The sequence below is a fragment of the Agelaius phoeniceus genome, chromosome 1, assembly GCF_051311805.1.
Source record: "Agelaius phoeniceus isolate bAgePho1 chromosome 1, bAgePho1.hap1, whole genome shotgun sequence".
NCBI classification, from domain to species: domain Eukaryota; kingdom Metazoa; phylum Chordata; class Aves; order Passeriformes; family Icteridae; genus Agelaius; species Agelaius phoeniceus.
The window spans coordinates 62,718,968-62,745,775 of NC_135265.1; the positions used below are offsets into that span (position 1 = coordinate 62,718,968).

Genomic DNA, 26,808 nt, shown 5'->3' on the forward strand with positions numbered 1-26,808 from the left:
ATGCTTTTTGATTGATGAGAAAGTTGGGCCTGAATTACAGCTTTTGAATCCAGACCCAAACAGTTCCCAAGGACATTTGTACTACACAATTCTAACAGACTGCTGTAAAGCTTCCCATTTTCAGCTCTGTCCCATGGCACTTAAAAAAAAAATCGGAGTCTGTAAAGGCTTCAGGACAGAAAGTATACCCTTTTCTCTCTTTGCACAAGCCTTTATTTTGATTGTGCAGATCCTTTGCAGCTGAGATGCATGATTGACAATGAATGCCTGTAAAAATAGATGACTGTTTCTTGGGTCAGCAACTAATGCCACTCTTTCCTGAATTTGCACAACCGTGATATCAGACAGTCCCACTTCACACAAAAGCACTAAACAGATGTTCTTAGGTCATGCATTTAAAAAAAGAAAGAGCCCAAAACACAGGAGCAACATTTTTTGGAATGGAAGAATAAATGGACTTTAAATGGCTCCAAAATAGGTAAGCAGTTGAAAAAGAAAGGCGGAATAATTTATTGATGAAATTACGTTTTTTTCACTGTTTACAATGAAAATTTGAATCATGGGGACTTATTAAATAACGTTTACTTGAAGCTTATCCACACACAGAATCCTAGAGTGGATCAGGTTGGAAGGGACCTCAGAGGAGTCATCTGATCCAATCTCCCTGTTCAAGCAGGGTTATTGTAGAGCACATGGCACAGGATTGCACCCAGGCAGTTCTGGAATTTCTCCAGTGAGGGAGACTCCACACCCTCTCTGGGCAATCTGTCTCAGTGCATGGTGACCCACACAGTAAAGAAGCTCTTCCTCATGTGCAGCCCCACATTTCTCTTCACAGAGAAAAGCAAGGCACAATTCTTCCCAAGAATATTTCTGGGTTTCACATTCTCTGAACATCAGAGAAAGAAAACACAATTCTTATCTTATTTGCTGTGCCTCTGTTTGTGCAAAAGTAGAATGCAATATGGAGATTGTTTACCCAAAGTGATGGTGTTTTGTTTCCTTGGCCTATCAGGGCCAAGAGTGTGTGTGTGTCAGGACTGTCAGCTGACAGTCATGAGAATTCTGTGCAGTTATGTGCAGAGTTGAGTGCTTGGCAGATTCAGTTTAGATGTAATATAGTATAGTATTAGTATAATCAGCCTTCTGATAAGATGGAGTCAGATGCATCATCATTCTCTCTCCCCTCGTTGGGGTTGGCTGCAAATTCGATACTCATGTTCAGGGGGAATTTCCCGAGCATCAGTTTCTGCCCATTGCCTCTTGTCCTACAGCTTGGCACCACTGAGGAATAGCCTGGAAACACCTTCTGACACCCTCCCTTCAGATGCTTAGGGACATTGATGAGATCCCCTCTCAGTTGCCTCTTCTTGAGACTGAACAGGCCCAGCTTCTTCAGCCTTTCCTCATGAGAGAGGTGCTTCAGTCCCTTGATCATCTTTGTTGTCCTCCACTGGACCCATTCCAGCAGCCCTGTGTCCCTCTTGTACTGAGGAGCCCAGAACTGGACACAGCACACCAGGTGTGGCCCTACCAGGGCTGAGGAGAGCTTTTCAAAGGAAAAGATCTTATCTTTTTATCTTGATTCTTTGATGCTGAAATGGAAATGCCTTAAAATGGCTTAATTTTTAGGAGTACATGTGCAGAGGACTTTCAGAGAAAAAAAAATCTGTGCCACCCACATTTGGAGACCATTTTTTTGCCAACACTGCCTCTCCATTTTCACCTGTCACAACTGTTGATTGTCCCACTTGGAGGAAATCACCACTAGTGGTTTTCCTTCTTCCCTGAAGGCTCAAGGTGTTCATGACTGTAAGCACTTTGAGATCCTAGGATCTTGCTGAGCTTCCTAGGCATCTTCCAAGAAAGGCAGAAATCTTTGCCTTTCAGAGACAGGCAAGCTGAGACTCAGCAAACACAAAGTCAGGATCGCAATGCTCAGAGAGTGTTACAATGTGACTGGATCACAGTTCTTCCCAAGTAACTCATCTTGGGCAAATTTAAATCAAAGGGAAACTAGGTAGCTGAGTATATATACTGGGCTCATGACCTCTGTAAGTCTTCCATCTCCTCATGAAAAAGGAACTAAGTATAAACCAAACTTCAGAAAAAGAAACAGGTTAAGTGAAAATAACTGGGAGAGTGTAAACAACCAAGCATCCAGGCTTGGCATACACTCAGATATTTTTTGAAGTATTTGTTAAGAAAAAACCCTCAATGGTATTTCTAAGAAACTAAGTTAAGCCAGCAGAAACTCACCTTGGCTGTGGATCTGGCAAATCAGTCTTTGGTCACTTTAGACTATTCTGTTCAATGTAAAACGTATCACCTAAGCCTTCATAAATGTCAGCTGCAACTCCACCACAAAGTCTGTCTGTGCAGCTGCACTGATGTGGGTTTAATAGCAAATTCTTTTAGTACAGATGAGCTCAGTGAAGACAGAATACATTTGATAACTATTTGAGTTAACAAAACACTACAGTAGGATTCTGAGCTTCAGCTTAAATAATATATAATATGATATTTAGACTTTAGAGTGGTTTTCAATTTACTGCTATTAATCTTAGTTACTAGCATGGATTCTTGTGCTTACCTGGGTGAGCAGTAGGATAGCATCCTTATGAAACATGCCACACATAACATTTTAGGGAAAGATTTTCATTTTCTTAATGGAAAGCATTTCTTCCCTAATAGAATTTAAAATGAGTCCCTATGTGACTATTTGTATTTAGTGAATCCCTTACCAGTCCCAATCATGAGCTGCATAAAGTGCAGTACAAACAAAAAATCAACACTTTGTTTCCTGTACATATTGCTTTTCATTTAATTAATTAAGCTCCCATAAACAAGGATTGAACAAAAAAGTCCCAAAAAATTTCTTTTTAATCTCTATGTGGAAGACCATGTTCCTCAACTCTGACTGATAAGCTACAAAATCAAGGAGCATCAATACAAAATGATAGAGAGAAGTTGGATATGCAGTAAAAAAAAAGAGATTTATTAAAAAAAAGGAGAAAGTGAGGAAAAAATAATTAGTGACCCATATATCTAACAGAAACAGATAGTTCAAGGATAGTAATGTTACTTACTACTAAGGAAAAACAAATAAATTAATTCTGTAACATAACCCAAAACCAGAAGCACAGCCATCATCTATAATCCCTCCAGGTTCAGAAAACATAATACCTAATGGTAGCAAAAGCAAATTGTAGACAGCTTAGTCCATTAAAATGGAGAATAAAATCATGATGATTCAGGAAAGACAATTTTATTGGTCTTAAGCAAGTCATTGGCTTTTGAGCAAAAATAACCATTTTGTGAAATTTATGTGTGTACTTCTTTCCCAGCTCAAAGATAATGGTTTTGTGTGGCAAGAATTTATCTACTGGAAGTGCCATAAGGAAATGACAAAAACTAAAAGGAAGGTATGCCATTAAGGGTGACCCACACAAGCCTGAGAAGTGAACCCACAAAAGCATAATGAAGTTCAACAAGTCCAAGTGCAAGGTGCTGCAGCCAGGTTGGGGCAATCCCAGACATAAGCACAGACTGGGAGAAGAACTCATGGAGAGTGAGAAAGAAGGGCTTGGGGGTGCTGGTGGATGAGAGGCTGGACATGGGCCAGAAATGTGCACTTGCAGACCAGAAAGCCAATTGTATCCTGTGCTGCATCCAAAAAGGGGTGGCCAGCAGGGCCCCTTCCAGCCCAAACCATTGTATGATTATATGAAACACAACATATCGTGTTGAAGTCCTTATCTAAAAAAGTTTCTGACCCTTCTATTGTTAGGAATTTTTTTTCAAATTGCATTGCTTGAAACACTTTTCAGAAAGATATATGCAAATTATCATGACACAACTATTTAGAAATCAGTGCTTTGGGGACACTGAAATTAAAATTCCTGCAATAATTAAAATAATTAACAGCTTCTTAAACCACACTGTACACTCAAACATCCACTGTATATTTCTTAACATAATTACAGGTAAATTATATTTAAAATACAATAATAAAACAAAATATCTCATAAAAAAGTCTTGATGGTCACATGTTTCCTGGAAAATGCTTCATATTTCTTTACTAGATTTTTTTTTATCCTGACACACTGTGTTGCTGGGATTATCAGAAAACAAAGATAAAAGAAAAATATGTTATTTGGTTTATTTAACTGTACCTGCTCATAGAAAGGATTGTGAGCAACATAGTAATTGGAGTCAAAGGATTCTTCTGTTACCAGAACTCTCTGCCTCTCACCAACCTGGAAAATAGAAGATGAGAGATGACTCAGAAAGCAAAACCAATGAATTATACTGAGAACTTCAGCTACAAACAAATGCCCTTAGCAGAAATAATCAAATTCTCTGAGGAACCTCTGTATCAGCAAGAAAGTGGAGTAGAGAAAACCCTACTTACATGAGTCTAAAACTGACAGGGTTAAAAGAATCGAGGGATAGAACTGAGGGGCTGTAATGAAAAAAATGAGGGGCCTAACAGGAAAATCCAGTTATATAAACTGATTTTTATTTATTAACATGATAGCAAATAAAAATGTCAGATATGAATAAAGTTCATTACCTTTTCATCCACCTAATGAAAAAAATCTGTGATCAATCACCAAAAGGGTGTCTTTTCTTTAAAAGTCAAACTTGTAATTTACAATGCTGGGGCATCTCCTTATTCCCTCTTGGTGATCTCATTTCGCTGTACTCATGAGATCACACCAATTTCCATGGCAGTGGAGCCAACACTGCATATTACAATGACTCAAGAAGAAGAGTTTTTAACAACTCACAGACCCAACATACTAAAGGCAAAATAAACACTGGTCTGGGAAGACCTGTGTTTCAATTATACTTCTCAACTTCCAAATGCACTTACACTGTTCAAAGGAAGCATCAATTTTAAAATTAACTTGAAGACTCAAAGACAAATCAGTTGCATTCAGGGACCAAACAGCTATGGAACAAAATCTGACTTTCCCCAAAGTTCAAAATCTCCCTCTGGTCCTGTCTATTACTGAGTTTATGATGAAGTGTATAGCCTAATTTCTGCAAACCTGGAAGGACATCTAGCTCACATTTTTAGTCTGAGCCCATCTCTACTTTTTCCATCTAAATGTGTTCTAGATTATTTCCAAACTATTTGACAAATGCATTCTGCAAATTACAACTGTCTAGCAAGTTAAATTTACTCACTGCTTTTATTACTATTCTGAGACTCAAGAAGGTTTCACATTTTACTCCACGGTTTTAATATCCATGAGCAAAGTTACATTCCCCTCCCCTCTCCCTGAAAGATTCCCACCACATCCCAGTGGCAGCTGTTACACACAAATTTAAAGATCTCCATCATAAGTTCCATGTGAACTCTGCAAGATTCAGAGAGGATAATAGTGTTTTGATTCTTTAAGGTACAAGCAGTAAAAGATAAGATTGGGATTTTCTCTTACAGTTAATTGTAGAAAACAGAACTTTAAGAAATAGGAGCAGCAATGTCACATCTGCATTACAGTATGTATATGTACACACATATGTATATACATGAGATATGTATATAATTCTCCACTTGCTGAAAAGAAAGATTTCACAGAATAACTCTTGCCTTCTCTTCCTCGTGCATTTATCTGGAACATTCCCAAAGTAAACCCTGGAAAGCAAAGGAAACAGCAAGCACCCAGCTCATTTCCCCAAAGGCAGATAGACTTCACTCCCCAGAACCACAAGTTGTGGGGTACACAGCAGAAGGGGGCAAATCCCTGAGTTCCAGACCCAGTGACAGAATCCTAATAGTAGAAAAAAAAGTATATTTTTGCATACTTTTAAGAGGTGTTTAAGACTTGTTTATAACACATTTAGAATTTCCATTCTCTGGGAAGTCTGCAACTACAAATAACAACTGATAAACATACTCAAATTTTAGTAAAAATCCAGTGTAACCAACAGCATGGTGGTTTTTTTATTATTGTTTTCAAGAAAACAGTAATTAAATTTAAATCCCCAGAGGAGTTTTGCAAAACATGTCATTCAGGCACTCAAGATAAATACTCCAGTAATAAGATTACAGAAAACATTTCCCCTAAACTGAGAGGTTTTGTTGCTTCCATAATATTTGAGACCACAGCTTTTAAAAATCACAGCTCAACATCTGCTGTAGCACTGAAGTGCTCAAGTCTCAGATGTCCTGCAATATTATGAAAAAGAGGAGGACAGAATGTTAGATAAGCAACAGTCACCCTTGGGCAAACATACTACCACTGAAAAGCACGAAGGCCAATCACCAAGTCATGTCCTCACATCCTGTTTATTATTTACTGACACCAAAACTTAGCAAAACTGGCTCAGAGAAATGTTGGGTCTGTAATCATTTCTCAGTTGTCTTGTGGTTCCCTGGCTCTCTCTGGTCATAACAGTCTGCCTTCATCATGGCTATGAAGCCTGCTTGTGAGGCAGACTAGGCTACATGTGTTATCTTCATACTCTGAGATGACAGAATGGTAAGCATATTATGCAGAAAAAAAAAATTAAAAAAATCAGAGGGAAGAAGAAAAGAACACCTGTGTTAGATAATTTGATATAACTGTGGTTTCTTCAGAGACATGTTGCCAATTTTTTCTCAGCTTTGCTTCCAGGAGCCAAAAGAGGTCAGGTCTGCATGTCTCAGTGGGCCAGAGGGAGAGGTTCTGGGCTCAGAATTTCTTGGGAATGGGAAGAAATCAGGAAGACTAAATTCATCACATAGGATCAGAATGGTGGCATTTAAATTGAAGATCAGAAGCTCAGAGGAGCAAAACAGCCTATACCAATTTACAGTACATGCATACAGACAGACGCACAGAGAAGACTAGCATGGGGCACTGTAAGGAATGAAAAGTAAACCCAGTAATTGTCCACTTGCTGAAGTTATGGATCTGGCCAAGGCTGAGCTCCAAGAGAGATACAATACTCAGCTATTTGCAGACTCCTTTGCCATAACAACAGAGAAGGAAAATTCCATTTAATGAGTTAGGCCATTGCGTATTCATGATCTACAAGAGTAATTGGCTACATGCATTTGTAAGATAGAAAATTACTATCTATCCTGCATCCAAGTATAATTAAGAAGAAATGTAAGTACGCAGAATGCAGCTTTGGTATTGAAATTTGTTCAAAAAGTGGAATATGTCATCATTTCTGCAATTATTCCCCTGGGATCTCTAAGTGCCTAAGTTTCACCTCTCTCAGAATTTAAATATGCAGAAACCAGACATGATATCTAATAACAGTCATAATTATAATAACTTTGATGATTTTTTTTTTAGGCATGTAGCAGCAGAAGTAGTTCAGTATCTTATTTTTATTCCTATTCTTTCATCTGCTTCCATAGGTACACATGAGTTCCAGCTCTCAGGGAACTACAATCCTGCCAAAGCATCTGGAACTGAGGCAACTCAGCCCTGGCATCTCAATTTGGAAAGGTTTCCTATAGAAGCATTATTTATTACTTTATGGATGACATTATGAAAATATTGATGAATGATAGCAAAAAAACCTTGCCCAGCAACCTCCCCCATGCCAAAGTGGACTGGTCACATAATTTCCTCAAGGGCAATTTGCTTTCATCCAAAACCATGCAACAATTGCTGCTGGTCTGATCACTTCCTGCACTGCAACAGTTACCAGGAAGTTTGTAAATCTCTGAGTTAATAATCAAATCATTTAGGAACTTTTATTTCATTTTCATTTATCCTACAGGAAATTCTGACATGATAATTCTTTAACTCAGCTTTTCCTTTACCGGAAACCATGAAAAGCAGGTTTTCTAGCTGGCTGATTTTATAGAACGAATGAACAGCAAGAAATGTCCAAAATCCTTCTTGGCTGCAGTCAAATTAAGTTTCTCTTTTAAACCAAAACTGACTGAATCACATAAAACACAAGACCGATTTTTAAACTCTGCAACAGTTTGGGTGCCAAGGACTGTCCCTTTTTACATGCTTTGATAGAATATTGCTAAGTAACGTCAGCAGTGGTGCCTGCTGTGATTGCACTCAGGTAATGTATACCTCCCTAATTTATTTTTTTCCATCAATGAAGACTATGATTGCACAGTTTGGATTTGTTACTTACTACAGCCAGAGCATGTGGAACATGATCTTTTCCAACGTTTCCTTGTTCTTTTACCTGTATTTTATCAGCTTTGTTTTTTAAGAGCCGCTGATTGGCTAAAAATATATAAAATTCATAACCAGTGTACTTCTATACCTCTCCCATAGAAGAAAGCACACTGCCCATGTAGCAACTCCACTGATTTAGAGATAGTGGCCAAACCCTTCTTCAGACTAAGTTCAATTCATAGTGGAATTGGTGAGCATGTCTCCATTTCTCGTGAAGGAGGCTGGCTTGGATTCTGACCCAAATCATCATGGAACATACTCAGTACAAGGCTTGGAAGCCACATAAAAATTTGCTTTCCTGTATTTGTTATTTAAATATGTCATAAAGCAAGCAACAAAAAATACACACCATCACAATTTATGTGTGCATGTTTTAGCAGATTATTCTGATGTATAGAATATTTCTAGTAAACATATTTGACCTTTATTAAGTATAACAAAGTTTAAGCAAAAGCAATGTAGATAGTGTTTCTTCTACATCAGTTTTGGTTTACTTCTCTCCTGACTTTTCAGTTGCGGTCTGATTATTTTGAATTAATTTTAGTAATTATTCAGACTATGTATTCTTCACTATAAAGCAGAAATGAACTGCAGGATCTATTTTTTAAAAATCATGTGAATCCATCTGTAAATAGAAGCCAAATTTCTTGAAAATTATAATCAAGCATTCTCTAGGTCTTCTGTTTACATATTGTAGAGGTGCTCTCCACCTGACAAAGAAGTCAAAGTATGCCAGTACCTCCCTGTAAAAGCAACAAAGTTTCTAGAAACTTATGACATAGTCCTGTTTGGATGATACCAGAACGCATCTCTTTTCAAAATCTCCTTTGTAGTGCTTTGCTCTGCTATGCAGCACTACTCCTCCAAAGTTTAGAATGTACACATCTCTCCCTTTCTGAAGGTAATCTTGGAGACAAAGCATGGAGTTGTCTCAGAGCTTTTAGACAAAGTTGTTTGGGATTTAAATGTGCATACTGGAAAGCAGTAACATTAAAATAGTTCAGCTGGGATAAATATACTTTTCTAGCACACAGCACAGACAGCTGCCACTTCACAAAGGCTCATGTTACAACGGCTGTCCAATTCCAGATGGGTATATGCCTCTTTTTTATTATGTTATGTTCAGTGCATAACCCTGCACAGAACTACAGCAACAGAGTGACATAAATATTTAGAGTTCCACATATTTTGCATCATATGATAATCAGTCAGATTAATCTTTACAGAATATGTCTGGCCCTTTTTACCTGGGCACAGAAACATTGAACCTGAGCACTTCAGTGCTGCAGAGTAGGCAGCTGAATTCACAGATTTCATGTATCCCTACTTCTTCCTCCCAAACCTAGACAATGCTGTCTCAGTCCTACAATGCCACTAATTTGCAACAAAACCAAAATTCCCAGTGTTTTTCCTGTACTTATATTGCTCAGGTTTTTTCAGCCTTGGAAAGAGCATTGAGTGCTTGTCTTCACATACAGGAAAGTATTTAGCTCTTAACTAATGAACTCTGGAAACCCAAGTGAAATGCAGACAATGCTCAGCAAGGTGTCTCATTTCACCATCAACCAATACAGCTGACTTTGTTAAATCATCATTATTGAACTGCCCTTCTTTAAACAAAGCTGCAAAATTATTTTTTTAAGATTGCATAAAAAGTATAATTTATGAAATAATATCTAGGAAAATGGCTTTTTAAAATTTTGTTTTAGGCACACTTGCTTCAGCCACACTCTTCTTTCCACAGCATCATTCAAAATTCAGAATGGACACAGGCAACAGATGCCCACAGAAAAAACTCTTTCAACCATTTTCCAGGCTGGCTTGAGGCAGTGCAAGCTGGAAGGAAGGATTAGGTATAAATTAAAAGACAGCCAGCTCTAATAGTACACAATCAGCATAACAAAAAAGTGCTTTAGACCTTCGGCAGCAGGCACTGCAGCTCATTAACAGCAAGTGAACACCTTCTCTTTGGTCCCCTTATGAATTTGTTGGCATAGTTATGGGGGAAGGAAAAGGTAGGGAGAGAAGGAGGTGAGAGATAGAAGTAGACTGCTTCTGCTTTCTTGGCCCACTACTCACGCTTCAGGGTAAATAGATCCTTTCTATTACTGTGCACCTGCATCTGACTGCTTCATTTTGATTTGGTCTCCTGCTGGGAAAATGTAGCTTCTCCCAGCACATACAAACCCTGCCATGCAGCTTAGATGAAAATTATATTCAGAGATGTGAGCGGTGACCTAAAAATGACAACTGGTCCTCAAAATATCTGATTCCTTTTAAATTCTGTAAGCCTGCATTTTGCTTGTCTCTCCTTTTCATTGCCTAGAAAAGGGGAATAGAAGTAGAATGTTGACAACTCTGCCATATTACATTTCCAAATTTCATTGACTGTGTACAATATTACAAAAGGAAAATAAGTTTTCTGAAATGGGAGATACATATTGCCCCTGAAAGCAGTCTCTCTCAATTGATCTTTGTTTTGTAAACCTCAGCTTCAGCAGAAAAAGGATGAGGTGTCAGAAACTGGCTTTTTTCTGGCTTTTCTCGTTGCTAAGACGCTGTTTTGTTGAGCTCTCTGAAACACTGTTTCCACACGTGCAAAATCCAATTCTGACTGTTACACAGAGGAGTGAGCACAGAGCTCGGGAAGTTGCTACAGCAATATAAAATACTCAGTGCAAAACTGGTATTTGAGACTATCCAATATAAAATACTCAGTGCAAAACTGGTATTTGAGACTATCAGGTAGCATCAGCACCCAAGCAACTGCCTTAATGTAATACTGGCAAAAGCTCCTCTCTCCTCTTTTTCAAATGATCTAAAAACCGCCATAAAACTGTTGCAAATATCTACAGAAAAATTCTAAATAACAATACCATCTCAAAATAGGAACAACAAACATCTGAGAAGGTAAAATATGTTTAAGGTCTTCCTTACATAACCCTAACATTTCACAAATAAAACAAAAACTAGACAATGAGTCTACCCTTAAGAAAACTTGACATTAAAAATAAAAGTATGGGAAAGCATACTGTCAATGCTGATTTTATAGAATGGAAGATGGCCTTTAGGAGAATCTTTTCATTTTCAACTTCCAGCCAATTTGGCAATCAGATGGATTATGGTGGCATGAGTAAACAAATATATGGGTTCTTTAAATTTTATTGTGCTTTTTTTCCAATAACAAGCTAAGCCTGTAGTGAAACGAGGCAACCAAGCTTAAAAGAATGATGGTCTTTGTTAGGAAAGGCCATCCTTATGCTTCTTCTGTGAAATTATTTAGAATTATTTAGATTGGGTGCTGTTGCTGGAAGCAGTTCCTTAAGACATACTGTGTATTTCCAAGTGATTTAAGCACAATATGAAGTGGTAGTTGCTAAGGCAACAATGTGCAATTCCTGTTTCGGTGATCTCTCTTAACAGCTGCATAAGCCCAGGCAAGTATCAGTTATATGAGAATTTATAAATCAGCTTGGTAAATACCCTATCAAATAACTTCTCCAGGAATTGCTTTAGGAACTCACAATACCAAACTGTTTACTCAGACTAAAGTCTTGTCTACACTACGGAAATAGAAGTGCTCAGCAGTGGCTCTGTCAGGAGGGTGCTGATGTAGCACAGAGAGATACAGGGCTGTGTTCAGCACCAGCAGCTGTGGGAGAGAATTGCCAGGAATAATAAGGAATAATAATTGCCAGGAATAATAAAAGGCCCCAACGTAAGCTCCACTTCAGTAAATCGCAGGCCGAACCACAGGTCGCTTCCTCACAGACAAAACAAAGAAGGCAAAATTTAGGAACAGATGAAAATACTGGATTTGAGAACACAGATGACAAAGTGAACACAGCACTGATACAAATCAGTCAGTTTTGTTTCCCCTGACATGATGCTGGGATCCCTCCAGTAAGATTGGGTGCTCCTAGAATTCATCTGTAGTCTGATATTTTTTAATCAAATACACCAAAAAAGACTGCAAAAAAAGGTCTGACTTCTCTCCAAAATATCACTGTAATTTTTCTGCTCATCCTGCAACTGAGGCCAATGTTCTCTGTTCATCTCATCTGAGAAGAAAGGGAGAGCAGATGGGATGAAACAGAAAAAAACAAAGGTTCAAAATGACCCTGTTTGCAAAGCCAAACCCAACTCTCCCCCAAAATCTACTAAAACCTCTCTGAATACATTTAACAGCACACAAAATACGTAATGCACCATTGTGAGTTAATTAACTCAGAATACAAAATGGTGGCACTAGCTGAGAGTTTAAAAAGGGCATAAATATGTATCAGCCTTCTTTTCAAAAGAATATAAAAACTCCTCCGGCCTACACGAATCACAGGCTACTGAAAAAAGCATCTGAACATCATCAGAACCTGCTCATGTTAATGAGGATAGGATAATGATATTATTTTGTTTTGAAGGTAGACACTATATGATCAAAAATTACACACTTCAGGGGGTTTCTTCAGTCTAAGGCAAGGTAAGACCCTAGAACTGCTGACACTTCTAGCAGCATAATGCTGAATGACAAATAACATCAAGGGCTCACAGAGGGACCAAAGTGAATGAGTCATTAAATAATGATAAATGTAGTGTGACTTTACATTGTTTAGAATTTAATAGCAACTACTCTCAAACTAGATGGGATGCATTTTACTATTTTTAAACTGTACGCCGATGATTTGCACCTAAAAAATGTAAACAAAAGAAACAATTCTTCATTAGCATACTACAATGATAATTTTGACCAATTCTTTATTATCCATTCAAGGAAATGTAAATAAATCAGTTCAAGAAAATTGTAAGATAAATAATTTCTGTTTTAAAACAAAAAGAAATTAGTACCATGGACTAAATATCTTCCTAATGTCTTCTCCATAACTTACTCAGTTCTCAAGGCTAAGCATAAAGTTAACACAGGAACCTCATCTGGGTCCTGTTGTGTACTCATGACCTTCTGCATTATACCAGGAGAAATATTTCAGATTAAAGGCTTGACTCCTCAGTAAATTCTCTTAAACATCTACTCCACTGTGTGCCATCTTCTCTTTAAAAAAAGCCCTTACATAGCTCAGACAGTAAGAAGTACTTAAAAACTGGAAAACACTATGAGTTTCTACAATCCTTCAAACAAGGCAGCAACACCCTTTGTTGTATTTGGATTTTGATACAACAGAAAGAGGAACCAGATGTACAATTAAATTGCAAGGAAAATCAATTATTGAGGTAGGTCAACAAGAAACATGCTAGAATTTCTAAACCCAGGTGTTATGATCACATTATAAACTTTTTAAATAAAAAAACATCATAACTGATGTTAAATATTTTGTCTGTAGCTCTGTGCATATCACATCACTAATCAGATTATTGTACACTCACCTAGTAGGTTTCCAATTCCACACCAAGTGTACTGGCTATTTTATTAATTAAGCCTATAGAATGGTTTGGACATACACACTGAACCTAGACAAGCCTGAAAATTTTTATGCTATAAAGTCTTTGCTAATAGGAAAGAAGTAGGAAAAAGAATGATCCTCAATTGTGTGACACATTTTTAACCCTCTGTCTGGGTATGACAAGAGGGATGGTTTAAGTGTACATGAAAATGGGGATTCAGAGGGAGATTTACGCTCAGCAGTCTTAAACACTCAAGGAAGGAGTGGCCCTGCCTATCTTTATGATTTTTGCAGACCATCCACAAAGGAGGTTGATAGCTGTGAAACAGGGCCTCAAGAATAGAGGATCTTCTTATGCCTCTGTGAAAAAAGCCTGCAAATACAAATAGAAATGTGCCATGTAAACATAACAATTCTCCAAGGAAAAAAATATTTTGAATTTCTATTTATGCTCCTTCCCTTTTGTAAGTAATCTCCCATTAATCAGAGTCAAAACGCAACAGAAAATCAGAGGCACAGGAAACAAATCACCATTCATTAAAAGAAATGTATTAATCAATGTGGCACACTAGGCAAAAATCACTGTTGTATTCCCACAATTACTGTAAATGCTATAGTCTAATGTTCTCAAAGCCTAACTTATGAAGGTATCAAAATGATGCAGAAATACTTGTGAGAAAAGTTCACACAGTTGTTTTTGCTGTTACCTTTGCTCAATCTTGGATCACATCAGAAGGACAGTAGCATGCAGCATTTTATTGTCCTGTCCTGCCCTTGTTCTTCTTCTGTATTTCCACCTTTCAGAGTATTATTTTACCCATGCTTGACTGGAATGAATAAACTGAGTAAGACTAAACAATGTTCCCACTCCTCAGAAGAAGTGCAGACTAAAAACTTAAGAGCAGCAAGATTTCTCCTGGCTTCTTCCCTCCTGCCTACATCTTAGTGATTTGCCCAACACATAGTTTTATGAGGCTTTTCTACCATGTCTGGCCTAAGACAATTGCTCTTTTTATTTTCCCTGAAATTTGTTCTGCTCCTGAAGGGACTCTATGAACCTGTCTCATGCATGCAAGAAGAAATGCAAACCATTGTTTCCATTTCCTCCATGTCAAGATGCTCCAAACATGGAGAAAGAAAAGAGACACCCCCATGAAAAAAATGAAGCTTACTGTTTTCCACTTTTAAGACCTACTCCCCTTTCACCTCTTACACCTCTCCCTCTATTTTACACCAGTAAAGGCAACAAAACCATAAGCTGCCAGATTCCAAAGGCAAAAGGCTAGTAATTAACTTGAAGTTGCCTTTTAAACAACTGAGATGGGGCACAAAAAATGAGCCAGGCCTAGGTCTTTTTACACTTTAACAGCCAGCTATTGAATTCTTCAAAATGACTTCTGCATCAGAATCAGCCTTGCATCGTCTGTATCTTACTTCTATGTGAGAAGCAGCAAGAAGAGTACAAGCTACTTTCCATCAGGTGATCACATAAAACAGGTATGTAAGATAAAAGAAAAGAATGATATTTACATTTTACACTGTTTCATGAAATTATGAAGACAAAGTTGCCTGGCAACTGGGTTCCTCAACTATACTGGTGAAGAGGTCTGTGCTGATGGAAGTCTCATATTGCACAACCAAAAAAATATTATCAAGAGTGCCAGCATGGTGTCTGGAGTACTATTATAGCACACTATAATGAGAAAGAGATGAGAATGAAGCTAGCTGTCCAAAAATAAGAAGGCTCCTGGTTAAAAATAAAATAAAAAAATAGTATTGTTCCTTTCTCCTAAGAATATGGTAGAAATGGCAGCACAATTCATCACACTAAAAAATGACATAACTTCACATAAACTGCTCACTTTGATCAGTTCTAGCTAGCATAACATCTTTTGCCAGTATATCCTGCATCCAAGTAACTCTCCACATATTTGCACTTTCATCCTATTATTTTTCCTAGCTGATAATGTCAAAGACTATACAAACACCTCAGGATCACTCAGGTTTTTCAAGCTCTAGAAACTTGACAGGGATTCTGGTAAAGATGGGGATTGGTGATTGAAAATTGGTGGAAACTGCTGGGAAAATGGTGGCAACAGAATTTAGAGACATTGCGCTGGTTTTGCAGAACGAAAGGGCAATTTTTGTCCAAACAAAGAGAAACTCCACTCAACCTTCAAATCTACATTTTAATTGAGAATATCAGCAGCTTCATTATTAACATGAAGTTGGGCATGCCTTTATATTGCTTTTTAGTTTTCAAGATCATAAATTAAACAACTTACAGATATGTCCGCCAAAAACCCCTGCCATTTTATATAGTGGATTTTGCTATTCCATCATGTTTGAAAGCCAGTAGAGCGAATAGAGCTTTTGCTATATCTTTTAAGGAATACTGTTAAACTCTGAAGAATGCTTTTGGTAAAGGAAATATTTGCCCTTTTATTTGTTCTGTATAATCAAGGACAGAGTTTCTTCAGGTAGTATGAGATAACTGGTCACGTTTGTATTTGAAGCACCTTGAAAATACATCTTTCAACTTCTGTCACAAAAATTCTGACCACGTAATAAATTTGCCAAATGTTTTTCCAAATAAATTTCTTTAAGTGCTATGCAGTGAGATAAGCCATAGTGTGTGCCACAAGTGACCTGATGGTCCTTCTAAAGGCAAAAAAAGGAGGCTCCTAAAACAAGAATTCCTTCTAGGTTTGTCCCAGGTAATTTCCTTTTATGAAGGCCAGATGGCAGGGCAGGAAATAGAAAGGCTCATGACTGCTAGCACCCAGCAATCCTCACGGAAGAGAAGCCTGATGCTGGTGAAGCCCAGCATTTATGAATGACATTAAAAAATGGGATTGATTAAAAGAAAACAAGGACTTCATACAGAGGCAAGGAAGATGAGGGGTCTTGGTAAGTCATGCAATAATTTTTCTCTCATATAAAGAGCCCATTGCAAAGAAAGGGCCTAACTCACAGGGTTACCTTTATTGGTTATAATTGCACACAGCTGATATTCCCTCTGCTCCAGGGTTGAAGAAGAGGTAATGCCTCACTTTCTAGGAAATTATTCATGACCCAGCTTCAGTGAAGAAGAGGTTAGCCTCTCAGAGAGGTTGAGATGAGTTATATGATCCAAACTCAAGAGAGCATGAAATAAATGCAGAACCTGGGAGAGAGGATATGCTATTTCATTTACACAAAGAGAAAAGAGATTGAATGAGGAAAGAAGTCGGCAACAGAAAATCTGTTTATGAAGGAAGCAGATCAAGTATAACAGAGTATCTGGAAGGGCTTTTTGCAAAACACAGATCAAATAGCATTATCTGCTCATACTTCAGGCTTCGCATGCATCAAGTATAAATTATTGCATGGAAGAGAACATGCTTTCAGAATCTGTTTATTGAAGAGAGTCAGGCAAAGAGTTTGCTGCACAGCTCTCAGAAAGAATCAGCTTTAGGCCTTGTCACATCAATGATTTATAGGGTGACACTAGGGAAATCAATTAAGCTCTCTACGCGCCCCAGTTTTCCCATCTGTAAAATAGGGGCAAGCTGTTATTCAAGGAGAGTGCTTTTCCATTTTATAGCCTTCCTTCTTGTGTTTGGGTATTTTTTATTTTGTTAATTTTTACACTATTCAGTGTATTGGTCTAATATGGATGTGTTTTTATTTTGGCATTAGAATATACCCGTTCTTGCTTCATTTTAACTGTTTTGGTTTTATATAAATTCATCCTATAATTTTAGCAGCAAGATCAAAAATATGGCATACAATGTGAAAGGAATACCTACTTTTCCCAGAACACACATCTTTCAGGAAACTATTAAAGAAATCTCATGGTAGGCATGAATGGAAAATCCAAAGATAAGGAAGTCAGGCAAATGTGGGAAACTGCTATTTATTTTCACTTTAAATTGTTTAACAGTTCTGCAGCATTTCAGCACTTCAACATTTAGTAATTCTTTGAAAAAAACTGCATAGAAAAAAATAATTGACAAAATACAGTCTAAACCTCAGGAATCTTGGAAAAAAAATGACATGGTTGTCCTTGGGCTTCTTGTTTCTTAAATTTTCTTTGTTTGTTCTCTGGTATCCACAGAGTAAGAAATTCACCATTCAGAAGGAAAATCTAAATAAATACCTTGCTGAGGTTTTAGACTGGAAAAGGAAACTCAGTCCAGGGCATTGGTAGCCTTTCTATTCCTACAGATAGATTTAAAATACACCAGTCACAGTTGCCTTCATTTTTGTACTATTCCACATTGCTTAAAAATGGGCTGAATAATAAAAAAAGCAAAGTAGTTCAGAAGCACAGAGATCTAATTATTTATGAATAACTGTCAGGAAGACTTATATCTATACAATGCTTTTGCCTCAACTTGGAAATTTACCCTTTTGCCTGTTGAGGTAACAATACATTCAACTTGTAAAGTGGGAAGAAAACAACTAAGAAAATGTTTTAAAATATAGTTTCTGTTTCAGTATGAAACGCTGCAGTCTCCTCTTAGGAGGAAGCCAGTGCAAATGTGATTGGCAGATACAGTAACAAGGATTTTTTTCTGTCCCTGCCATCTGAGCCCTCTGTTACACTGTGACTTGCATGAAGGATAACCATATAACTGTGAGGCCATCAAAATCTGACTCCAGCCCTGCCATTTGAAATTCTCCAGCAGACAGCAAAATTTCAGCAACCAGGTTCTTCAATTATAGGAGGACTGGGAGATTAATTTAATGTGTTTAGATACTTGTCTTGCCATTGCAAATATAATCTTCTTACTCAAGACACACCAGCTGCCTTGCGCATTAGAAAGAAAATTATTATTCTGCTATGCACAGAATGGTGCACAGGACATCGGCTGAAAATAAAGAGAAATGATGGTAAAGCAAACACCAGTTTGTGGTTACATTGAATCCTTGGCAAATGGCAAATGACTCTGAACTGGCAAATCCTTTTATCATTGCAGTTTTTACAGTAATCTCAAATCTCTCCTTTATCTGCTTTTTTTTTTGGCTTGTTTAACACAGAGACTGATGATCAGTGAAGCAAAAGATTTAGTTTAAAGGTGTCAGCTAATATCTACCACAGAGCTGCCATTACTCTTCAAACTGGCTTTACAGATAAGAGCTGGCTGCTCACTGGGTGGCCACAACAATATTATTCGAGAAAATATCTTGAGGTGTTCATATTGGCAACTGGGTTACAATATACCATGCATGTGTCCAGAAATGTTATCTAAAGTCACTGAGAGGTTAACAGTAAGTATGTATGCTTTGTATACAAGATACTATTCCAGGAGAACGCTGTGGTTGGGTGGTCTGATTTAAGCAAATCAAGTTGAGTCATATCACGGAGCTGTCTATTTTTATTGTTTTGTTTTGGGCTTAATAGATAACCCTTTTAATTTTGTTGAATACAAGATACTTTCTGTTTTTAATCCCATGGCATTATATTTTTAAAGAAAACACGTCTCTGATCTTTGTAAACTTCCATTTATTGATTTAGTCCCCATTTTTTCACAAGTTGCTCTTTACACAAATTACACTTGGACAAAGCACTCTGAATGCTGCTGCAGCACATTAGGACAGTGCAATTTTATATCCAAAGGCAACAGTGTAAATTGCAGACAAACAAAGCCAGTCTAGAGTGCAATCTGGAGACCTGAAGTATGTAGCTGGCAGGGTGACACTACATGGCATTCAACAGCTCCTCATTACAAGGGACAGTGTTTTGCATTTCTGACTGCTCCAGCTGAACATTCACAGGCTGGAAGTCACCATTCTCACATGAAATTCTGAAAATACTGTATTATTGTTCATGTGTGTGTTACTGAAATAGCAGACCACATAATACAACTGATTTTACATTAGCCACTTAAGTTTGAATAACATTTTTGTTGTTTAGGTTAAGATATCTCAAATAACAACAGTCAATGTTTTCACAAAACCAGTCTGAGTTAAGATCAAAGCAGCACCTATTTGTTTCCACTGCACTCATGGTTTGAAACTGATTTCTATTTCTTGTGCATTTGCTGAGTCAGTTAAAAAGAAATGATCGGTTTAAACAAACAATTTGAAAAGAAAAACAGATAGAGAGGTGAACTCTATTCAGAATTTCAATGCATTCCAAAGAGAATTTCAGTGAATGCACAGCAAAACCCCATAATTTAAATAAATGTTAATTTTATAACAGACTGATGCAGCCCTTCTGAGCATTATTTTCTTTAAAGACCATAATTGTTCTAAAGACATATGGCCCACAAGGGAAAATGGATAGTGAGGACAAAATTCTCACAAGGAAATACTAAAATTGGAGTAGGAAGACTGTTGTGTCTACCAATACTTTGCATTGCATAGACCTGATATTTGGATTATGTAAAAAATAATCATCAGTTTAATCAAAAGGAATCTATTTAAAAACAGAAGGACCTTGGATACAATTATTTAATTGTATGAATAATGTAGGGATTCCTCAGTACAAGTGTACCAGAGCTGCACATAAGCCCTACATATGGATGCAATGCAATAAATCACACACAAAAATGTAACTCTTGAAAATAGACAGGCTGCTTCTTTACAAAATGTAATATCACATATTTTCCTGCTTTCCTAGAATTCCACTGACAACTTTAAGGTTTTAGAGTAATGGGTTTCACCCTGTGAACACATGCCACAGAAGGCTGAGGGAGGCACTTCATAGAGTTCACTATATAGGCTGGAAACCTAAACATTTGGTTGCATCATATAAAAGAAGCATATGCACAGCAGATCCATCTGACATTTTCACACTTATTTTAGAAAATCTCTTCAATTTCCTGATGATTTCAGTCTACATTTAGTTCATTACTAAGTCCTGCAATTGCAGAACTAAAATTAATCAGAATCCCATTTACTTTCTGAAGAGCACTCAAAAGTCTATGATTTTAAATTAATTTATGCAAAGAGAAAAGCTCTTGTCTTTGTAAGTATAATTCTAAGCCATATAAATCGAAAGTAAAGCTTTAAACCCGTAATGACCCCTTTTCCATCCAGTCTTAAATGGAGTAATTAAGCAATAACTTCCATTCCATCTAAGTACATGCAGCAGTGATGGGTGTCTGCTTGCTGACTAAAGCCTGAAGCATTTAATTGACCTGTGGGAGCTGATTATTGCAAGTACAGTCATATGGCATAGAAGCTATCTACTTTTTGCTAGAAGAAATCTTTCAAAGTAATTAATAATTTTGGTAATTTAGAAAGATTATGCATAACTATTCGCTCTGAAGAGACTTAAGCTGTAGTCAGCAAGCCTGCCACAGATTTTTAAAGATAATAATATCTGTAGGTGTACTCATTTGGGTTGTAAATTTGACTCTTCAGAGTAATAGAACAAAAATGAGTCATTGGCCAAGGGCTCAGTTCAGAACTCAGGAATTATCTCTGGATTTGCCTGGAGAGACTGACAATAAGGAATCCCTCACTGACTTTGCTTCAATCTGATGTTTGCTATTTATATCCTTGTAGCAGTGCTTAGAAAAGTCCTAGGTAAATGAAATTCATACAATTGAAAACAGAATACATGCTGTTTCAGATACCCTTCACAGCTGCACACAAGAACAGGCCAGGTCTTCCTGAAGCAAGTATTCCAAAGTCACAAGACCACTGAGCCTGCAGAGAGATTACAATCTCCACAGATAATGCAACATAAATGCACTTTCCTTGGCCAACCTGCACTGCACACTCAAAGAGGATATTAACTGCTGGGGGGAAAAAATTGAAAAAACTCTTCTGCTAGAAAGTGGCAGTGTGAGACAAGAAGGAATTTAGAAGACATTTGTTTGCAAGTTCTCCTCTGTCTAAAGAATAGGAAAATAAATTCACTGTAAGGATTGTGTCCATTGCTTGCTGTTAATAGATATTACCTCTGGAGTACTGGGATCAAAAACCAGATGAATATTTTCTTAGCATCTCAATGCCCAGGTGATGGCTTTAATGCCTCCTCAGCTAGACTTTTTAAAACTAAGACAAATTACCAAGTGTAAATATCCAGTCACAATCATGGAGTGCTAAGCTGAAAAAGACCCAAAGGTCATTGAAAACCCAGTTCAGCATTCCTCAAGGGATTGTCTATCCCTTGGTGGACCTCCAGATGGGTGTTGATCATAGTAAGCAGCTACTTAAGAGATAACACTGATCACCCAGACCTGGTAGAATTCAGACTATCAGAACTCATGCCTTACAAAAATGACCATTCGAAAAAAGAAAGCTTAACAGGTAGTTGTTTTCTTTTGATTAAAGACTGGAATGTGGGAGGGAGGTATGGTGGATTTATTTGTTGTTGTTTTGCTGTTTGCTTTTTTTAAAAATCTGTCAAAATTTAGGGGACAAGAGAAGAGTCATAAGTACAATAAATATTCCCTGGTGAAGCACTTTATACAATATAGCAAAAATTACCATTGAATAAGATTTTGCATGTAATATATATTTGGGACAAAAATATTATCACATCCTGATAATGAAATGGGAATTGTTTCTAAAAGACAAACTGCAATATCTCAATTTGTTGGAAGCAAAAGATGGAAAACTTCAGCTATCAGTTACACATCCATCTTTATTTAATATATTCATACATGATCTAGAAAAGAGAGTAAGTAATACAGACTTGAAATCCATAGAGGAGATTAAAATGGAGAAGATATGGAAACACTGGTAAGAGAAAACAAATTGAACTATGTATAGAAAAACAAGATTCTCATTCTGAAAATGTCAACTGATCTATTTGGAAATACATAATCTGAAACACAGATGCTCTCTGGGAAACTTGGAAAACAACAGTGCTGAAAAAGATTGTTGGGAAGATAGAACACTGGACATTAATTTGTAAAATGACACAGTAGTGTAAAATAACACAGATCTACGTTATATTAGAATAAATATACATAGTATTTATATCATGAGTGTGGCACTAAGCCATTGAGCTTAAGCATTCCTTCAGGGCCTTGGAAATAAAGAGTTGTATTTTTTTACTCTGAAAACTATAAGTACTATGTCATTCCCTTTCCTTTGTTTTTGAAAGTTTTACTAAATTAAACCTACACTAAACTAGAAATCCCCGCAATTTTCTAATGCTGGTTTTGCCAATATTGAAGAGAGCAAAATGCACAGACAAATGGCCAATCAGATGTGAGCAATGTCCTGCTTTGTGGTCACTGGACCTGAGCTAAGGCTTTCCCTTCCAGAAGTTGAATTACAGAAAGATTTGGGAATTCTGAGAAAAAAAATTGACATTGGAAATCTGGAGCTGGCAAGTAAAGAGGCGAGATCACAAGGCTGACAAAGACAAGGAGAAAAGAGTAACAAGAAGCAATGAGGCAGTGCAGCACCTCTGGAAGATATGGTCACCACTTGACAAGGAACCTCAGTATGGGTCAGTTAAAACCACAACAATCAAAATATTAGGAAAAAAGTCCTGTGCCACATGAACCTTTATTATTCATCACATAAATAGAATTCTTTTCATAGGTAGCTTTTCTTAGTCTTGTTTAGTTTGAATATGAATGACATTTTAAAAACATAAATATTTCTCAGCATGCATTTGAAATTTTTCTTAAAGTTTATACTGCTTTGGTTATCCTTTGAAGTATGTTCCTGCTGCAACATCCATTGCCTTTGAATGTCAGGCAGCATCAATGCCCTTCAGAAAGAATATAGAGTTTTACCTTGAAATTGGATTGTCATATTTTAAAGGAAAATATTTTTATTTTCTCTCCTCCGTCCCATCAACTTCATGTGTTGCTCAGTAGCTGAAGCCTGTCTACCATTATTTTCACTTGTATTAGTAGTTTGCTTGGCTTGTTTTCTTTTTTTTTTTAAATCAAAGTAACTTTTTCACAATTAAGGAATCCTAGATGCAATTGTTTCATCCCCATTTCGGTTTGTGTAATAGTGGAGTGAATTTTGCAGTTTGTTATCTAATCTCTGTAGCACCGCTTAAGTAGAAGTGATCAGGAAAAGGCCTCAGAATTCTGTCTGTAAGAAAACTGGACATGACTGTTTTACCTAGCGCTAACTTTTACCTCCTTGACTGCAAGAGTTTATTATAAAAAGAATCAAATAAACAGTACATTTCTCAGTAATCCACTTAGGTGAGAAATGGATGCTTAATCCCAACACATTTTGACCTCCCTTGATCAAGTTCACAATTTATGTGGAATGGGAACTGCCAAAACCACCCCCATGCTAATTATGTAAAAATAACAAGTGATGCCCTTTTCACCTTATATATAGAAAGAACTTTGGCAAGGATAAAGTATCAATGAGATGGGAAGTCAGCATGTTCTCATCTTTACTGACCAACCCTTTAACACCACTGCTTCTCTTTTAACTGCACCCTTCACAGAACCCAGCACAAATGAGGCCAGCTCTGTGTTTGCATTACACATGCAGTTTTTCAGGCAGTACTGGTTCATATTCTCTGATGTTTTATGAACCTACTGTTAGATGACGAGAGCTTTATAAGATGTCCATCAACCAAACTACTCCAACTTTTAGATCATATATATTCATTCAGCTGCTCAAATCATAATGAGAAGTAATGAAGGAAGTACATATTCTGGTATTTCTAATGCTAATTTGCTCATTGGCAGCTGCAAAAGTCAACTTTCTAGATTTTGGGAGCAAAGTGAAGATCCAATTTAATATTTTCCTCTCTGACATCAGCCAGCTCAGAGAACAAGAAGTTTAAGCTGTCTAGCAGCTAGAATTCAGTTTGGATTCAATGAAACCTTATTGGAAATATTTGCAAGAGTCACCTTCAGCACAAATCCTCTGTCCCAGGTGACAACCCAGCTGTATCCCTGAGATATACATCTGTATACTTTAGGGAGTAACTAACAGTAATCTTTAGTTGGCAAAAGACTGCAGCCACTCTTGGAAAGCTACTTAAGCTACAATTGCCTGTGTTTACTCTTGCCAACTCGGCACTCACAAATTGTCCTCTAGTCCAGATGACAAATAAATAAAGGAATATTTTGGAACTTGTGTCTGGCTTGCAATTCAAATATCTAAAAAAGCATTAGCACTAGCACCAATACTACATTGCCATTCGTGTCATTTTACAGATGGAGAGACCATGACTAAGCTGAGAATAAATATCTAAAATTTAAGAAAGCCTAGATAGAGGCTTTTGACACCATAGGTGTGCTGAGCACAGGCAATCTCTGCATCCAAGGACACTTGCTCTGTAGTGAACGCACCCAAGAGAATTGTACAGTAGCTTGCCATCCTGAAATATTGAACAATTTCTGTGTCTCACTACCCAAAACCTGTGTCCCAACAAGCCTGTCTAGAGATAAACAATGAAGTTATTTTCTGCCTTTTTAAATAGTCCTTTTAGATTATTTAATCTCAAACTACAGTGACTAGAAATATTTTTAGAATATGTAAATTGTACTAAAAAATCCACTTACTTTGAAGGCACTGGAAAAAAAATCCCACTTTGAAGTAGAAAGAGACATGGTAACAAAAATACCCCCAAATCTTAGCAGTGCTTGATTTCTCTCTTAATTACATTTCTGAGTGATCAAACCAACATATAACTTCAGGGAGTCTATCTGAAAGAAAAAATCATTTATCCTCAGCAATGAACCAAAAAGAAATCTTTTATATTTCTTTATTCATACCCTTACATTTCAGTTCAATTTGTGTCCAAACAAGACATGTCCCTGTCAGTTTATGCTCACAGTTCACCCTCATCTTTAACCTTAAATCTAAGCAGAGCTGATAACCTCTCTTTCAAGCCAACATGTATTTTGTTGGATTGATCCAACCCCTCTGCCTTTAATAGAACTCAGCAGCAGCTGGTTTCAAACTGCTTGAAACCTTGGAGATCAAAGTTTGATGAACCCCTGTCATTCTCCCAAAGAATTAAGATCTGTGAAGAATGTATGGACCTCCTCAGGCTGATTCCAAAAATACAGCAAGTGAAATGAAGAGAAGTTGTTTATTAGAGAACCATGCCAAGCATTCATACTGCTGGAATAGGTATTTTCAATTAAAACAAATAGATACTTTCAACAAAGCTGTACAGGCATCCTCACAACAAATTAATTTGCGAGAGTTTGCAAGGCAACTGGATCCTCCAGAGATAATATTGATGGAAATTGCTCACTACTAATAGTTAACATACAGAGAATGTGGCTGTGCAGAATAATGTGATATCCTGGATTAGATTCAGATTTTACACATATATGTGAATTGCTCTTTTCCTTTTCCAAACTACGACTCAGTATGTGGAAAACTGACATACTGGCATAAACCACATGCAGTAATCTGGGATTTCTCTTGTCAGCCAGATGCTATTTATCACGCTCCCTTTCAGCAGTGCTCAATATACCACAGAGTTCTTTTAATAATCATTAGGTTGCCATTCATCATCCTATAGGAAACACCTACTACCTGTTTTGATTGCAACCTACCTAACCAAAAAGCATGACTGGATAGGACCTGAAAAAGTCTGATGAAATAAAGAGTGAAGCAAGACCCTAACAAAATTATTTCAAGAAAAAAATCATAAATCTAACTGCAAATTCCCATTTTTCCTATTGGATGCTTTGAAGTCAGGGTAGACATCTGCATTTGAGTGTTCAACTAGCAAAGAAGGTATTTCATACTTGTTTTTGCTTTTAAATGAAAAGATACTTTCCTTTAACCCCAAAGTTCAGAAATTTTCTTCCTCCACCTTTTGCTGTATGATGACAACAAATGCAGTTCTTATAGATTTACTGAGGTCCTAGGTGATATATTACACAACCTAATTAAGATACATAGAAAGCAATGTTCGATTTGCATTTTTAAAATGCCAGATTTATAAATTGCCATTTTTACAAATGCAAAATATTTTTCTTTTCAGCTACATTCTTCTCTGAACTGACATGTATATGTGTGTGTGTACACCACTAATCATAATTTGAATTTGCTCCGCCATATATATATATACACACTCACACAAATGCACACACAGACATGCACTCTAAACGCCATCCTGAATGTGTAATTCTTCCATCATCACCATTTATTTATCATATAGTCCTGTAAGACCAATCTGTCTTCAAGATAATTCACATGCCATATGCAATCTCCAGTGATAGAAAAAAACCAAAAACCACCCTAAGAAAACAAACAAAAAGGCAGTAAAAGCACATTATCCTTTAAGGATCAAAAGCTGCAAGAAAGGAGAACAACTGCATCAGGATTTTTGTGTGAGCTTTACTCAGGGTCCTTCTCCC

The 26,808-nt window shown here is 37.1% G+C and overlaps 1 protein-coding gene and 1 long non-coding RNA gene across 3 annotated transcripts in view; one reads left to right on the top strand and one right to left on the bottom strand.

Moving 5' to 3' along the window:
* Positions 1–8,106, top strand: part of LOC143694350 (uncharacterized) — a 29,814-nt gene extending 21,708 nt beyond the window's left edge. Inside the window, exon 4 of the long non-coding RNA XR_013182774.1 lies at positions 7,364–8,106. This is a non-coding gene — a long non-coding RNA (uncharacterized LOC143694350). The remainder of the gene's footprint in view (positions 1–7,363) is intronic.
* CDKAL1 (CDKAL1 threonylcarbamoyladenosine tRNA methylthiotransferase) overlaps positions 1–26,808 on the bottom strand; it is a 378,544-nt gene that overhangs the window by 23,506 nt on the left and 328,230 nt on the right. For both annotated transcript variants that reach the window (XM_077180180.1, XM_054642274.2), the window contains one exon: positions 4,176–4,259. In XM_077180180.1, coding sequence (XP_077036295.1) covers positions 4,176–4,259 — 84 coding nt within the window. The remainder of the gene's footprint in view (positions 1–4,175; positions 4,260–26,808) is intronic.